General features: G+C 49.5%; 1 protein-coding gene across 1 annotated transcript; it reads left to right on the top strand.

Annotated features, from left to right (window-relative positions):
* The first annotated feature begins 31 nt into the window (after positions 1–31).
* okr (DNA repair and recombination protein RAD54-like okr) lies at positions 32–16,058 on the top strand. The gene is made up of 5 exons (XM_075671802.1): positions 32–939; positions 1,386–1,891; positions 2,766–3,191; positions 12,642–12,878; positions 13,745–16,058. The coding sequence occupies exons 1-5, from the start codon at positions 247–249 to the stop codon at positions 13,983–13,985; spliced, it is 2,103 nt and encodes a 700-aa protein (XP_075527917.1). The 5' UTR covers positions 32–246; the 3' UTR covers positions 13,986–16,058.
* The last annotated feature ends 1,459 nt before the right edge of the window (positions 16,059–17,517 follow it).

Here is a 17,517-nt window from a genome sequence, read left to right as displayed (position 1 = left end):
CGGTCTGCCGCATACACCTGTCAAGGCGACACCGTCGTAATCACGCAGGTCATGATCAGCTGCTACCCGCCTTTTTTCGGATAGCACACGAATGTAAGAAGAACGTGTTGCTTCTTGATGCAAAATACACATGGAGACGTCTGACACGCTATCCTATGAATATCAGTCTTATCGTTTGTTTCTTATCCATGAAGCTGTTTGAGTCGGCAGGCCGCTTGCGCTAGCACTACGACCAGCGCAGACATCATGCGGCGATGTTTCGCTCCGAGTCAACTGGCCAAGCGGCGTTGTGTTCAGGACGACGAAAACAGCGTGTCGGTACGTAGGGTGAAGGAAATATACACTAATGCCGACGCCATCGAGAATGGCGAGCGTGTCATCAGCAAGCACGAAGCGTTCATACGATCGCTGCTCAGCAAGCCGTACAAAGTACCCATTCCAAACTACGTGCCGGGCCTGCTAAGCCGGTCGCTGGGCCTCAAACGAACGTCGGGGCCGCGCCCCCTCCATGATCCCGACGAGGAAGGCGCGCTAGTACTGTACGCACCTCCTTCTCTGACGAACCACGAACAGATGACGGCAAACAGCCGGCTCGTGCATGTGGTGGTCGACCCTGTGCTCACCAAGGTGCTGCGTCCTCATCAACGCGAAGGCGTCAAGTTCATGTGGGACTGCGTGACGGGCTGCCGCATCGAAGGCAGCTACGGCTGCATCATGGCCGACGAGATGGGCCTCGGCAAGACGCTGCAGTGCATCACTCTGCTGTGGACGCTGCTGCGACAAAGTTCTGAGTTCGCGACCCCGACCATCACCAAAGCGATCATCGTGACGCCCAGCAGTCTTGTAAAGAACTGGCACAACGAGCTGTCCAAGTGGCTGGGCGATCGGGTCCGCTCCGTTGCCATCGAAAGCGGCAGCAAGGCCGAAATCGACTCTGAGGTCTGCAGAACCTGTGATTCCTAACCTAATAATGTTGGGGATGCGGTGAAAAAAGGCACATTTGTGTGTGATCATCTCATTTATAGTACGTTTGGATGTGACCTTCGTAGCAGAAACGCAGGAGAGTTGATGTTTTCTTTTTAATTTTTAGCTAGCTTCCTGTTGTTTTCAATGGCAGGAAACCCTTCCTCAGTTATTCTTTGGCAATTTAGCAATTGCGCACTGCTCTCATGCACCAAACAGAAAATTGCACAAGCATGTATGGAACAGCTGCTTTTATTGGTGTGTTGAAATGCAGACATTATGTCGAGTTCACAAGAGAAAGTGCATATGGTATTCGCACACACTACTACAAGTGTACTGGTTGCAATGTGTAAAACACAGTGTATTTGTTTGCTAGTTAACCAAATACCACATATAATGTTTCTTGCTTTGTTGTATTTCAGATCCGCAGCTTTATGACAGCTGTCGGCAGGCGTGTCTGCACACCTGTGCTGATCCTGTCATACGAAACCTTTCGTCTACATGCTCAAGCACTGCAGAGTGGTGAAGTGGGGCTTGTCATTTGTGACGAAGGTCACCGGCTCAAGAACTGTGAGAACCAGACGTACCATGCCCTGAATGGGCTGCGGACACGGAGGCGTGTGCTGCTGTCAGGGACGCCCATCCAGAACGATCTGCTCGAGTACTTCAGCCTCATCCACTTTGTAAACCAAGGCATCCTAGGTACAGCACAGGAATTCAAGAAGAAATTTGAACTGCCGATCTTGAAAAGCAGGGACTCTTGTTCAACAGATGCTGACCGTGCGCGTGGTCAGGAAAGGCTAGATGAGCTCATAGGAATTGTGAATCGGTGCCTCATCCGTCGGACTAATGCCCTCCTGTCACGCTACCTGCCTGTCAAGACAGAGTATATTGTTTGCTGTGCCATGACGTCAATGCAGCGTGCATGGTATGAATGTTGTCATTGTGTTCCGATGCATTTATTCTTTTTCCTGCTTTCTTACTGCTGACATACACTTGGTTACCTACATAGCGGGAATGCAAAGCATTGTTATTAGTTTCTTAGTTCCTGTGAACATAGAGCACCTTGCATCACTTGCATATGTATTGAACTGCTGCTTTCTGTTAGATGCTGCTGCAGTGCATACAGCAGTAGAGGGGCAGCACAATCCCTGCTAATGCAGCTATTAAAACTTGATAAGAGCTGAAAATGGCACTTAAACAAGAGTACAAGCAAGATTAAGTATTACCTCTCAGAAAGATTAGAGAACTGTAGGACTACATGACCATTCAAAATCCCACGCTACTTGTTTGTTTGATTCATTATTGAGTTCACTTGTACAGCACAAGAAACAACACGGATGACAGAGAAGCACACACGGACAGCACTGCTCTCAAATGAATATTTATTGCACATCACATAAATGCCAACATGCATGCGGAACAGAAACCGAAAAACAACAAAAAGAAGGAAACACGAAAAGCAACAATTTTTTTACTGCTTGTGCATGTTTTTGAAGAATTCAGTCTCTTTACCATTTAAGGAGATAGATGGCTGGCTGGTGCACTTCGTGCTGTTTTTGATAATGTGATAAGTCTCTAGGATTATTCCTTTGTTCATGTCACTGTCGGCCTAAGATCATCGTGTTTAAACAGTGCCTCACACCGATGCTTTGTGCAATGTGCTACTAGGTTTGAAAATCAGTCATTATTTTGTTAATTTTCTGTGGTGCTTTACATCATTTCATGCCCTTTTACACTATCTAGAGCCAGTTTCTTGCTTGAGGTTTCACATTTAGTTTCTTATTCCCGCTGTTGTGCAGGTATGAGCAGCTAGCCTGCATGAAGGGCACCACTCCACTGGCTAGCATAACGCTGCTTAAGAAGCTCTGCAACCACCCATCGCTTGTGCATGAGTGCTTCCCAGAGAGCGAGAAACTATTTCGTGGACCTTCGGTGCAACCAGAGCTCTCAGGCAAACTGCGCCTCCTTGACTGTCTGCTTGCCGTGATCCGAAGCACGACTGATGACAAAGTGGTACTCATCTCAAACTACACACAAACGCTGGACGTATTTGAAAAACTGTGCCGCGAGCGTGGCTATGGATTTTTCCGACTAGATGGGAGCATGACCATCAAGAAGAGGGCAAAGATTGTGGCAGCCTTCAACACGCCATCCAGCCCGGAGTTTGCCTTCATGCTCAGCAGCAAGGCGGGAGGCTGCGGACTCAATCTTATTGGAGCGAACAGGTGAGTGTTGCTAAGGCTCCAAATGTCAGGAGGCTGGTGTTGCTGACTTGGCATGTCTGCTTTACAGCTACAGCATTCTGCTGCTCGGTATCTAGTCAAGGGTTTGATTCCCTGCTGTGCTGCTTGTTGTGCAAGTTAAATAAGCTCAGGTGGTTAAGAGCCCACCATTTTGCAACCTTTCAACCTTCAGAACAGTAATAAATTAGTCGGTCAGAAATGGACAGATCAGAAGTTCAAGATTGTAGCTCATGCTATATCACGTTTGGGTGGACTCCTTAATCCCGGAAGTTGGTACAAGTCCTCAATGACAATAATTATTATTTGATTTTATCAGGCTTCTTTTTTTTTGCAAACCACCGAACTGTCACTGTAAGCTCAAGTTTGCAGTTGTCTTTGTTTCGACCATGTAGTTTTTATAGTCGTTAAATATCGCAAAATCTATCGTACACGAAAGCCATACGGTTTTGAAGTCTTGGTACATATTGAAGATACATGTATTACAGAAATGAAAAAAAATATTGACTAATATGTAAATCAATATTCTAAAATAAATAAATCTTGCCTCGATTCACTGATATAATCGAACATTTTCTTTCCAATAAAGACCGACAAAAACACGAAATTTTGGGAGAGAAACGGAGCAAAGCTATATAGAAGCTGCCGAACGCCAACCAAAGTTTGATTCACATGCGCCAGAACCTTCAGAAAGCACATCGTGTTCATAATAAGCGGCATTTTTTTTTCTTATATCGCGAGGACGAGGATGCCATTGGCCGTCATCATGCCTCGACAAGATTCCGCTCTTTGGTACCCATTGACGGAGCCGCTTGCATCATCATCGTAGGAACTAATGGCCTCCGATATCGGCATCTGCCGCCAGGTCTTAGAGGATATAGCAGCAGTAGCTTGATAAGTGTAAGTGAGTGAGTGAGTGAGTGGTCCTGATCCATATTGACTCGGGGCGGGCGTTTGTCTACGCCACAGGAGATGTAGAAAGCAAGAAAGGAAAAAAAGTAAGGAGAGTTTCGTTACAGTGACAGTCTTTGAGGCCGTCTAGTTGGTGCGGTTGACTCATGGGTTCACTGTACTCTAGTCGCCTGGATTTCACCAAAGCCAGGGCGATCCAATCCGCCAGCCATGCCGGGGTCAAGCGTTGCTGCCTGGTGAGAGCGAAAGTGGCCGATGGGCGGCGCCACAGGAACTGTGGCGCACGCGCCGCCAGTTCCAGAGAGTAAGTGGTATCACCGCTAGGGCGCACCGCTAGCGCCCGCCCGTTCAAAAGGGGCGAAGCCACATACAATGCGCAAACACATCAACGGCACTGTAGAATTACAATAGCTACTAATTCATCATCATCATCAGCCTATCTTATTTCCACTGAAGGAGTAGAGTCTAGTACACTCTAGCAGGACGAAGGCCTCTCCCTGCGATCTCCAATTACCCTTGTCCTGTGCCAACCGATTCCAGCTAGCGCCCGCAAATTTTCTAATGTCATCGCCCCAGCTAGTGTTCTGCCGTCCTCGACTGCGTTTCTCTTCTCTTGGCACCCATTTTGTAACCCTAATGGTCCAACGGTTATCTAACCTGCGTATTACATGACATGGCCAGCTCCATTTTTTTCTCTTAATGTCAAATAGAATATAGGTTATAACCGTTTGCCCTCTGATCCAAACCGCTCTCTTTCTGTCTCTTAACGTTATGCCTAGCATTCCTCGTTCCATCGCTCTTTGCGCGGTCCTTAACTTGTTCTCAAGCTTTGTCAGTCTCCAAGTCTCTGCCCCATATGTCAGAACCTGTAAAGTGCACTGATTGTACACCTTCCTTTTCAATGACAATGGTAAGCTCCCAGTCAGGAGCTGACAATGTCTCCCGTATGCGATCCAACCCATTTTTATTCTTCTATAGATACGAAGTTGTGGGAGGGATATGGATAGGGGTGGTGGTACTTTCGGCAACGCGGTGCTGCGCATGAGGTCAGAGGTTCGAGCAAGGTTGGAAATTAAACGTGGGGCAGGTAGGCTTGCTTTGGGAGCACACGGCAGTACACTAAATGGGGTGTACCGGGTGACATGGGGTGGACATCATTCAAGGGCAGGGAAGCTAGCAGCAAAATAGAATTTGAGGAGCGATTGAGATAAATGGTTGGAAAGCGGTGGGCTAAGTTTTCAGTTACTTGTACATGAGGGATGTCGACACAAAATGGAGGAAGCGAAACAGAAAATTGTCAAGCAAATATTTGCACCGCAAGAGAGGGGGGGGGGGGTGCAACCGATAATTATTGGTTAAGAAAAATATTCAAGAAACAGAGAGGGGTGTGTAGAGAATAGGGATGCAGACTAAATCAGCAGTGGGAACATACAGAACTCTCGATCAGTAAATTGCCAAAGAAAATATCTACGATAATTACAGGGGAAGCTCTGTTTGAAGCCAGGACGGGAGTATCGCAGACTACCGAGTCAACTACCAAGGGATAGACACGTTACGCGGTGCGTGTGGAGAAGAGGAGGAAACGGCTGAACACCTGATACTTTTCTGTAAAGGGCTTCACCCTATAGTTCAAAGCATTGGGGTTTAGGGACCGTGGAGGCAAAATAGACTTCAAGCGGGTAGAAATAACGAAACGGAGGTTATCTGATTGGTAACTAAAATCAAGGCAAGAGTGAAACTTCACCGCCCACTAAGTACAAAATATGTTACTACTCACGGCTAGGTAGCGCGTGCCACCGCACGATTTAAAAGGTTCAGCCTTGTCCATCCATCCATCCATGAAGCGCACTGCGCAGTCTGAATTCTGACAGTGATATGAAATACGTGAACAGAAAAAGAAACTGGTTATAACTAAACTAGATATAGCTAATTATGACCCATATTGAACTCAGAATTTGGCTTGACGAGCTCGGTGCGGGTACAGCCACTACCAAAAGACGCCTACTTTCATTTTTCCAAGCAACGTCGACAGTACCCCGGAGAGCTTGAGTGCGGCGTAAACTAGCCTTAATACTAACCAGAGTATACCAGAATACGCTCTAACGCTAACCAATCACGTACTGCCTTCGCCTTCTTTTCAAGCGCGGTTGCGTATACGCGCGATCGTGCGCACATACATACAATATATCTTGGCAAGCAGGCGACCGAACGTTCATCGTTGCAGTCTAGGAAAGCCGTCGGAGCTCTAGAGCAGTTCCTTGTTACTTACTTTTTGAATTCGAAGCCCCGTAATTATTACTTTAATCATATGTAAGGGAAAGTAATCACATTTGACCCCATTTGTCTTTTGACCTTAAAATCAGGAACTGCAGACGCAGAGCTAAGAAAACAGTACCACTCGCTTTCGGCAGTGAGCCCTCTGCTGCGCACGACCCCATTCGTTCCTCATAGTTTTAGAATTGGGGGCCCAAGCGGCTTGGGGACCCAAGAAAATTGCGCGCCACAAGTGCGCATGCGCAGAACCCAAGCCAGTCTTTGGTTCTTGCGTTCGCGTTAACCCAAGACCCAAGAATCGAAAACTAGCGTGGGCCCCCAAGCCGTCTTGGGCCGCCCTCGCGGGTGACAGCGATGGCGTACAGCAGATGGTCGCAGGGCAAACTTTATTTACTTCGACTGATTTTCGCCATTTCACGCGGGTGAACTCGCAGTTTTTTTGCAGCGCGTCACAAGGAAACACCAACTAAGAGCGCTTGGCTTCGATTGGCTTAGAATCGCACACTTAATTCGTAATGCTAACCGGTACTAACAGTTTTTTACACATTATTGTTCGTTCTTTTTGCTCAAAAATGCATTCTGTTTGTTTTCACTTGTAAGAAAAGAGATTCATTTTTTTTTTTCTTTCAAGCACGTTTCTATCTTCCACACTGCGGCGCCCCAAGCGCTCAACCCAACGCTGTCTGCGTTCGACCCAATCCTCAAACTCTGCTGCTCATCTAAACCCAAGAGCAACCGACGCAACACGGCTTGGGGACCCAGAGCCTTGCGCCCCCAATTCTAAAACTCTCTATTGTCAGCTAGAATGTAGGCGACGCGCTCTCCAATTCACGTTGCTGTCTTGCTGTCTCAACTTTACGCCTATCAATTTTCGTTCCATTGCTGGTCGCACTGCCCTTAGCTTCTTGTCGAGCTTCTTTGGTAACCTCCAAGTTTGTGCCCCATATTTTAGTATTGGAAGATTGCAATGATTAGCCCAGTGGGTATGGCGTTGCTCTGCTGAGCTCGAGGTCGCGGGTTCGAACCCGGCCGCGACGGCCGAAATGAAATAAACGCTGGTGCGCTAAGATTTCGGAGCACGTTAAATAACTCCAGGTGGTCAGAATTAATTAGGAGTATCCTACTACAGCGTGCATCACAACCAGATTGTGATCTTGACTCGTAATACTGCAGTATTTATTTATCCATTTTCTTTAAGTTTTTTTTTTTTTTCGAACATAGCGGTAAGCTTCCGATCATGACTTGGCAATGCGTGCCGTATACGCTCAAACCCATTTTTCGCTCTTCCGTAATTCGTAATCCTGCTCTGTAACCTGGAATCTAAGTTGACCACCTTTCGAGTTGATGGCGCTTTCGCGTGGCGTCTCATTGAAGCGATAGACGTCCCCACCGCTGGTTCTCACGATCACCTATAGCGTATGAAAAAAAAAGGCCAGCTGACCACGAAGTGCTCCAGAACCGACACGACGTTCTGCTTCAGTAGCTGCCGAGCCACTGCGGAATTGTCGCCGCAACGACAGCGCTGCAGGTGGAGTCGCGCGCTCGACTCATCAACTATGCTGCGCGGTAACTTCAGTCATGCGCTTGCTCGCCACATCTCATCTTCGGCAGTGGAATTCATCGTCTTTCACTAAGTGCCGCTTGTATTCAATAGACTCTTGCGACTTCGCCGGCCACTCGGGGTACTTACTGCTCTTGACATTGTCGAATTCCGCTAAATTGTCAAATTCTGTAATGGCATCATTTTAAGAGCCAATCAGAGAGGCCGTAGCTGCCCTCTGGGCCAATTACAGCTGACAAGATGTCGGTTTCAGCACTACGGTGGAATTCGCCTATGTCCAGAATAGCACCCCCGTTTTGTCCCTTCGCGAAACGACTTTGTTGTGTCGCATGTGGTTGGGCGTCGCATTTACGGATGCTTATTCATTCCGCATCAGAATGGCCAACAGCGCCGCATGCAGTTTTTGCGGGTGTGACTAGACGATAGAGCACCTTTTGTGCCACATGCCCATGCTTCGACGCTTAAAGGGGTGGAGACATCAAAATTTTAGTTCATGCGTTTGTTGATTCAAACGTTGCGTCATGCTTCAGGGAGCACGATACACACAGCGGGATTCATATATATCCGATAAATAATTTAATAATAGCATTATAATACCGAGCGATTTCGGTTTCGGTTTCTGGGCTCCGGGGGATGCTATGACGTCACAGAGGAGGAAACGCAACATGGCTTGGTCACGTGGCCCACAAAAAATAGTGACGTAAAACTATGCTTCGTCGTCTGCTCGCGCATACGCGTGCTCTGCCAGCAGAGGTCAACCACTGGCGATTCGAAGTGCATATCGTGATTATTATAATTATTGCGAAGAGCGACAACAACGGTAAGAAAATATTGCGGCTTGTGAGAGTCGGTGATTCATTCCGAAGCGCCGTAAGCTTTAGCTTTGAAGTGAACCGGAAAAGGCCTAGCGACGATATCGGCAAGCGCCGAACGATCAGAGGCGGTGAAGCTGCCGTCGATGCCAGAGCGACCACTCCTCGGTCGCTGATTGGCCGCTTCGCCGTACGGCTGCCGCACAAATGGGTCCCGGGCCCGTCCTCTCTACGGCAAGGAAATCTCGCCGTTCGCGAGCAAAACCACCGTCACACGGGAGCCCGCGAACTGCAAACGGCGTGCGGCGAGTTTCCGTGCCGGTAACGTGGACGGGCCGGTAACGTGGAAAGGCCAAGCGAAGGAGAGTCCGCTCCGAGCTGCCGAACTACGCGACTATGCGAGGAGAGAAGCAGTCAACACGAACGCCGCATATCCTGGTCCCTTTCGGAGTCGGCCGGCTAGTGTTAGACTCAAACGTGTAAAGGCCCGTCCGCAGGGCAACTCGCCGCACGCAGTTTGCCGTTCGCGGGCCGGCGTGCGGCGTTCGTGTTGTCCACTTCTCTCCTCTTGTGTCCGTGTCTGCACGCCTTACCCCTTCTTTGCATTAAGAAAGGATTTCTATATGCCTGTAGCTCGGTCGTAGTGGAGGCTATGCTCGGTTGCTCGGCTCAGCAGGCTCCGTAATCGGCATTTCATCGCTACTCATCATACGTCACGTTTTTGTGCTGGTGTGCTATGACGTCAATATTTTCGTTCCTCCTCTGTGACGTAGGAACTGCCGCGCTAGCGATGGGTCTCGACTACGAGAAGGAGTTTTTAATGACTCTTTGGAGCTCAATTAAAATTATTTTGAAATGTTTGCAGCGTCCAATACCTCGTTCTGGGTGTCCTTGCATACGGAAGTAGCCTACAACATGCTTTTTATAGCCTCAAAATTTGGTGTCTCAACCCCTTTAACGTTGTGCTCTGCGAGCTAATCTCAGCTGTTGTCTATGTATATGTACAGGAACACTGTAGTCTCATGCAGCTTGGGCTTGAGAGAGGAAAATATCCTGGGACCTCCATGGCTTGAAGCAGCATTGCGTTCACAAGACCACAAAGGCTCTTGCATTTCTTGAAGTTTACTTATAGAAGGAAAATATCCTGCACCTCCATGGCTTTAAGCAATTTTGCGTGTACACAGCCACAAAAGCTCTTGCGCTTCTTGAAGGTTACTGGACTGTACGAAGGCTTGTGAGTGTTCGTGAAAATTCCTCTGCGGGTGTGTTCACTCTGACTGGCTGTTTAATATTTTTCGTTTATTTCCTTTTTCTTGGTGCAAGTTTATGGTAGACATCCTAGTGCGGTCTTGATTAACCTCCGTCCTTCTTGCTTCGTTTCTTTGTCCGCTGGCTGAGAGATATCGCCGAAAATGATCTACCGACATTCTGGAGCAGTTTATTGTTGCGTTCTGGTGTTTTACGTGCCTAAAGCCACCACCTGGTTGCGAGGCACAGCGCACTGTATTTGTATGCGGTGCCATTCATACCTCCAGTGCAGCTTAGGTATACATGTTAGCGTAAACGTTCCCCGTCTGCTAGCTGACGCGAGTTGCAGGAGGAAGAAATAAAATGTACCAGTTCCTTAAGAACTGAGGGCCCGGGTCCGTTTCTTTCTTTCTTTCTTCTTCTTCTTCTTCATTTTTTTTTGTTTTGTAGGCTCAGGCCCCCTCGTCCAGCACGTTTAATTGGATGCGCTGCACCAGAAGCGGGCCACAAGCGCATTTTTCAAGCGTTTGTAGTCTTTGCGATCTTGTGCGGCGCATACACCACCGAGCTGAAGCACGCGAACTACGCATGCCGCATGCAGGAACGCGCAACTTCGTCGTCGGAGTATACGGTGGAGGCCCGAAATTTTATAATTGCGCTGCGGTATTGCAAGACGAAACAGTGCTTTGCTTCCTTTGCTGCACGGTACCTGCGATTTGCATATTCTGCAGCTCACGGGCGTAAAGGCGCGCGTGAGCTCTGTTTGTACGCGCCGCCCCCCACCTGGCTCCCTGTTTGCATATACGCCTCTTCACTCGCTGTCACGGAGCTCCTTGTTCCCCCTTCCTCCGTCTCCCCGTGGCGCAACGTTTTTTCTCTTCTTTCTCACCTCGCCCTTGGGAAGAGCCGCGCTTTCTCCTCTTCCGACCCCGGCGGCGGTGTTACGTGCGCGGACCGGCCGTTGTCATCGTGGCCCGTTACACGCTCCTTTACGATGCGCGCGCTTCTTCACTGCAGCAGGGAAGGAAGGACGGAGGCCCCCCCCACCGATGCGCGTGTCGCGCGATGGAGAGCGCGCAGCGGGACGAAACGCAAACGCGGGAGTGAGTGGCGCGTGAGGACAGAGACAAAAGCGGACGCACGACGCTCCTTTCACGAAGCAGTGACGACACGAACGCGCCCGACGCGACCCATGCGCCTTGGCGACGGGGCGAGACTGACGGAATCGCGCGCGTACAGACCGGCATCCGCCGTCCTCGTTAAGACAAAGAACCGAGGAGCTCGATTATTATTATTATTTTGCTTTGTTGGACACAGCCACACGAAGACAACACAGAATGAAACCTGAGACAGCACACGGGAATAAAAATGATAAGGAAGTCAAACTTGGACGAAGAAACACGTTGCCGGCCGTCGCCGAACCCACATATCGTCCCACATTACGCTTGCGATGCGCTACCAGTTGACTTACGGCGACCTCTATCCTCCCGTCCAATAGGGTATTTGCGTATGTATGCGTATAGGGGATCTGACCACCGCGGATGTGACCCTGCATAGGAGTGTTAGCCAGCGCCGCTCATGGCCATATTGGAGGATGTGCACGGTGTGCCACTGTTGTACTTCAGGTACGTGGATCAAGTGGAGCACCCGCCGCGATTTAGCAGTGTCTGACTATCTGCAGTGCCGAGTTCGAGGTCGCGGGTTCGATTCTCTCTCTTCTGTAGCTGCATTCCGACGGGCAGATTAGAAAAACGCTCGTGTACTCAGATTCAGGTGCAGGTTAACGCGAACCAGGTGGTCAAATATTATTCCGCAGCTCTCCGCCACGGCGCTTCCCATAGCCACTATAAGGTTTTTGAATTAATCCAAATAAATAAATGAATAAGTAAGTAAATAAATAAATAGGCTGGTTAGGGAGTGGATGGCCGGTCAACTAGCGCGTACAGTGGCGAAATATGCGAAATGGAAATACCGATCGGAATTTGAGGGCTATTTTAAACGCAAGGGTTACGAACATCACAATCTGACTTCAGTTCAGTTGTTCCAGTTGTAACCACGAGTTGTGACGCGCGTCGCACACGTGTCCTACCTAGGCTGTTCGGAATGAACTTGAGAGGCGCGGCCAAACGGCGAACCAGAATAAAGCGAAAAATTCATCGACAGCTCCTTGCGCAGGGACACTAAGTAAGCTGATCGGTGCTGCGGAAATCCACCAGATAGAGAAACTGTCATGGCAAGTGAAGGTTCGCATCCACCTGACAAGAGCGCGAGAGTACAAAGGAAGCCAACGCTTTCTTTTAACGGCGCGCACTCTCGTCTTTCGTTTACCTTCCCCAGTATATATCCAACTGGGTTCACCCTGGATGACCCCTGCGCCTTTTATCTATCTATCTATCTATCTATCTATCTATCTATCTATCTATCTATCTATCTATCTATCTATCTATCTATCTATCTATCTATCTATCTATCTATCTATCTATCTATCTATCTATCTATCTATCTATCTATCTATCTATCTATCTATCTATCAATAAAATACACACGTACAGACTCACTGTGATGGCGCGTAGCACGTTCCCTCAAAGAGGTTGTCGCCTGCTCATCGTGCTGTCGTCGACGCCGCAGGTTGGTGATGTTCGACCCGGACTGGAACCCGGCGAACGACGCGCAGGCCATGGCCCGAGTGTGGCGGGACGGCCAGCGCAAGCCGTGCTTCGTCTACCGGCTCGTCTGCTCGGGCAGCATCGAGGAGAAGATCCTGCAGCGGCAGACGCACAAGAAGGCGCTCTCCAGCTGCGTCGTAGACTCCGAGGAAGACGTGGCACGGCACTTCAGCGCCGCCGACCTGAGGGACCTCTTCAGGTATAGTGTGGCCATGGCCTCGCGCATATATAAAGTGGGAATTGGTAATTCACCAGGCCGCAGCTGCAGCGTAATCCTACAGAGAACTCAACTATATGTATAGCACGTGGTCTCGCGTTTTCGCGTCTGGTGAGTGCGCAACGGAGCGTCGCAAACTCTATAACGTTGGTGAAATCGTCGTAGCGCAGATAAAACGGACGCAGTACATAAAGACAAGACTGAATACCACGTGGTGTCTCTGGTGTTGGCTACCGTAGTGCCAGGTCTTGTCTGTCTTCTGTCCGTCCTATTTGCGCAACGGTGGCTTCACCAACTATTAACCAACTAGCCCGAGGACAAGTTATCTTGAGTAACCTACCACTAGCGTTGTTACTATCGAGAGTTTATTTAGTGCGAACTCCAAGCGATGCTTTTACTGATTTGTAGTTCAATTGTAGGAGAAAGGCCGTCCAATAGTCAGATCGCTTTGTTGTGGAAACTTAGACAGCCTGACGCCGCAGTTGCGAGCTATAACGTTGCAGCTGCATGAACTTCGCCGAGCGCGCTTTTTGGAAACGCAAAAGCCGCCTGCCCGGCAGCCTATGAGAGACCTAACCGACCTGAGCGACTGACAGACATGTCAGGATCTGACACCAGCCGCGGAAGTCGTTAAACTCTAACAATGTCCACTCCGCTACGAAACGGTCGCTGAGGCGCGTGGCCCCATGATGACGCGTTTAAGTTTTTACCGCCACATCGACTCTTGGGACATTTTCCAATTGTCCAGGAACACCGGCGTGACTTAGCTATTGTGCTCTCAGAAGGCCAGCAACGACTGGCCCGCTTAATCTGACCCGTTATCCCCTGCTGTCTCCCCTCGGGCGCAGGCTGGACGCCGAGGAGGTTCGCAGTTCGACCCACGAATCCCTGTCGTGCCGGCGCTGCGTGAACGGCATCGAGGCGCGGGCCCCTCCGGAGGACGCCGACCTGGCGAGCGACCTGTCGCAGTGGCACCATTGCTGGGCGCGCAAGCAGTCCGAGGACCACGTGCTGCGACAGTGCTGGGACTCCGGCGTAAACTTCGCCTTCTCGCAGCGATCGCACCAGGCGCCCGTGGCCGTGCCGTAAACGGATGCGCGCCCTCCCGATTGGACCGCGCCGACTCTCTTGCAGAGATGCCGTCTCTGTTTTCCGGTTGTCCCGCTGTTTATAGAACTCTAGCGGACATTGCGCTTTCGAAAGAACGCGCGACTTCCCTGCGTTCCTGGTGTTGACTGTTCTTGACTTCTAACGGCAATGTATAGTTGTCGTGCTACGATCATTTGCGGCTCCAGACATTCAGCAATGTGCCACCGTATACTGACATATGTCCGGGACCAGTATTGTCGCTACTAAGCTCCTGTAATAGGCATCCGCCAGACATTCCGTAGCAGCATTCTAGCTGCCACCGTGATCCGATTGTCTTCCGCTCTGTACCTCCAGAAGACCTCCTGTAACGGCAGGACCGCTGACGTAATCCTACGGTTGCTGTTGTGGATCTGCGGGGTGCGTTTCGTGGCAGCAGCATGACGAGAAAACTGGCTGGCGACACCGTACGAACCAGAAGGAACCTCTGAAAACGCTGTTATTCGTTGCGCGCTTTCTGTCGCGGTATTCGTGTGCCGGTGGCAGAACTAACCTTTGTTCCCTTTCTTTACGCTCGGAAAGGCTGCTTACGATGGGAAAGCACCGCATTGACCCTTCCAATGTACCGGCAGTCCGTACACGCAGAAACATCGCGGACCTGTTTTGACTGAAAAGGCCTCGGTGGGACTGTGAAGCACGTTGCCTGACCCCTCTGCGCACAGTGTACAATGTGAACTTCCCCCGCCTTTCTCTCGTTTCTTTTTTTCTGGCGGGCTCATCTCACTGTGTCCGCCATCAGTCTCCATGACCAATTCGTCCGTATGCACTGTATGATGAATCGGGCACTCCATGCCACCCGTGTGTCCTGCTCAGTACACAGCAATGACGTTAAGCAAACTTGCGCCGTACTGTTTTAATTGCTGATAAAGTGGCGCCGCTTCAGTTTTACGATTTAGTGGATATGCACGACATGTAATATGCTTAGTTACCATCTTTGCCACGAGCGCGGGCGATACTATCATCCTTGAGTGGTGGCCTGCATTGCTGGTCAATCGAAGAGAGCAGAGTGCCGTAGGCACATTTCAGCTGTCAATGCGGAGAGCTGATCGCGGTAGTCTAGAGAAATCTAATGTAACGACTCCTCCTGCGCGATTGGCAGCAAAACATTGCTTTCGCCGTCCTTCTGCTGGATATTGCGGGAAATTATTCACCGAGCCTAAAGATAATCTTACGGCAATAAAACTGTTCATAAATGGCAAAACACTCCAACCTTGAAGTTGGCAAACAGATAAGTGCAAGCTTACGAAGACAGACCTGTCTTGTAGCGAAGTGAATTATGCCTGGAAAAAGCGTGACCACGCATGTTCATCGGGAGCCTTTCAAGTACAGCGAAGCGCTTAGTTGCTTTTCTTGTCGCAGCGACGCAGAGGTCATGTGTCGCCTGACGTTTTAAGTTCAACGGGGATAACTGAGTGACGCCGTGTTAGACTTCTTTCAACGTGTACGAAGCTGGAATGCCATTACCAAACTCGAGCTTTTGCACACGTGTGTTGTTGGAAACTTGTGGGGACAAATCGCAGTAACGGTGCTGTGACAGGGTGTGCTAAATGACTTGAGGCTTAAGCTGTGTTGCGGTTTCCTGCCAGCGTTAAGCTCTTCTGGATTCTGCAATCGTATACTGCAGTTGTGGAATTTACGCACTGTACTCAGTGACCCGTAGCGAGGCGACATTCGCAAACTCTGCGATAACTCCAGTCATTATCGCCACTTCTTTGTTTTGTTTTTGTTTTTTACCGTTAGATGTGTTCACAGTGGCTTAGCCTACCTCACCGTTGCGTTCGCGATAATGGGCAAACCGCAAAAGGAAATTTTTTGCTGGGTGTGGACTGTGTATAAGCGAGAAAATTGTTTTTTTTTTCACTCATAACCATTTCTGTTTTCAGAAGATATTTATTTCGCTCGCATTGTCCGTATTATAATATTGTGCATATTATCTGTAACATTGCGTTTCCTTTTATCCCTCTCTGTTGCGTCAACTTGTCTCTGTACTTGTAAGTAAACTGCATCATGAACTGACCGTGTCCTATTTATCTCTCATTTGCGTGCACAAAGACTGGTTTCGTGGCGTCGTAATTTCGTTCAATCAACGATGTGAAAAATTGGCATTTTCACCTGAAGGGCGAAGCACTGACGGCGATAGCAAGGTCTACTAGCGTTGCACTTGAACTGCTCGGACGGTGTACTGACTATACCATATAATTGCGCGACATGTTGGCGCGACACAGCATGCAATTAGGGCAATTCCTGCTCTGCAGAAGAAACAGTGCCCGGGCAGCTAGCAGACGTCTCGAAACGCCGTCGCGTTGAGGAGCGCCGTCAGGTGACGTTGCAGGAATCGCACCTCGGTGGTGCGCGAGATGAGACCATTGCTCTTAGTCTACGTTCAGTGAAATATCAGATAACGTTATACTTGAGGTTTCCTGCGCACAGACCAGGCTTAGCGAGAACGCCCGTGTGCTTATGGTATGCATCCGCACGACGTTCATGACAGCAGCGGAAGGCAGAACGGTGCACTTGCTCCGCCACCGAGGCGATTGGGCGTAGCGTAGCAGACGGCGCGCGTCCGCTTCACTTCGTCGTTTTTGCAGCCAAACGCTCTCCAGGCTTTGGAGACCCTTCTAACCGTACGCGCGCTAGCCCCGCATGCGCCGCCAGCGGGTCACCACGACAACGGCGGCAGCGCCGCCGACGGCGTGAATATGCCCCGAGCGTTCGTATAATTGCTATCGCAAAAAAAAAAACAAAAAAAAAAAACACAACGTGGCTTTCGCGAATGCTTCCCTGGTCAGCGCGCCGACAGCCCGGACAGCGGCGTGAAAATGACAGCTGTCTCCGTAGTATATGGACGCTGCGACATATTCAGTGGCAAGGCCTGCGACGCTTATATACCCGTCATAAAATGAATATTTATATAGAAACCAAAATGGAAAGAAAAAGATTAGGGGTTAGGGATAAGGGGGCTAGAGTGCTTTGCTCGTGTGTATTTTATCCGAGGCCTCGAAGACGACCACTAACCTGTCTAGCTATCGCAGTAAAAATTACAGCTTGTTAATGTCCTGCTAGTTCTTGTTCGCTTCCTCCCCCCCCCCTTTTTTTTTACGAGAAAAGAATGAAAAGGAAACTGCTAATAGATATACCCTACCCTTCAGAAAAAGAAATCACGTAGAAACTCCTCTGGGAATTGTCTAAGTCATCATCATCATCAGCCTGACTACGCCCACTGCAGGGCAAAGTCCTCTCCCATACTTCTCCAACTACCCAGGTCATGTGCTAATTGTGGCCATGTTGTCCCTGCAAACTTCTTAATCTCATCCGTCCCCCTAACTTTCTTCCACCCCCTGCTGCGCTTCCCTTCTCTTAGAATCCAGTCCGTAACCCTTAATGACCATCGGTTATCTTCCCTCCTCATTACATGCCCTGCCCATGCCCATTTCTTTTTCGTTATTTCAACTGAGATGTCATTAACTCGCGTTTG

Source organism: Dermacentor variabilis, chromosome 10 (assembly GCF_050947875.1).
Source record: "Dermacentor variabilis isolate Ectoservices chromosome 10, ASM5094787v1, whole genome shotgun sequence".
Lineage (NCBI taxonomy): Eukaryota > Metazoa > Arthropoda > Arachnida > Ixodida > Ixodidae > Dermacentor > Dermacentor variabilis.
Note: the sequence above shows the minus strand (reverse complement) of the source record. Positions and strands in the feature narration are given on the sequence as shown.

Coding starts and splice junctions, on each gene's coding strand:
- okr (XM_075671802.1), top strand. CDS start 247: ATGCGGCGATGTTTCGCTCCGAGTCAACTGGCCAAGCGGCGTTGTGTT. Junction 940..1,385: donor AGGCCGAAATCGACTCTGAG/GTCTGCAGAACC, acceptor GTTGTATTTCAG/ATCCGCAGCTTTATGACAGC. Junction 12,879..13,744: donor GACCTGAGGGACCTCTTCAG/GTATAGTGTGGC, acceptor CCTCGGGCGCAG/GCTGGACGCCGAGGAGGTTC.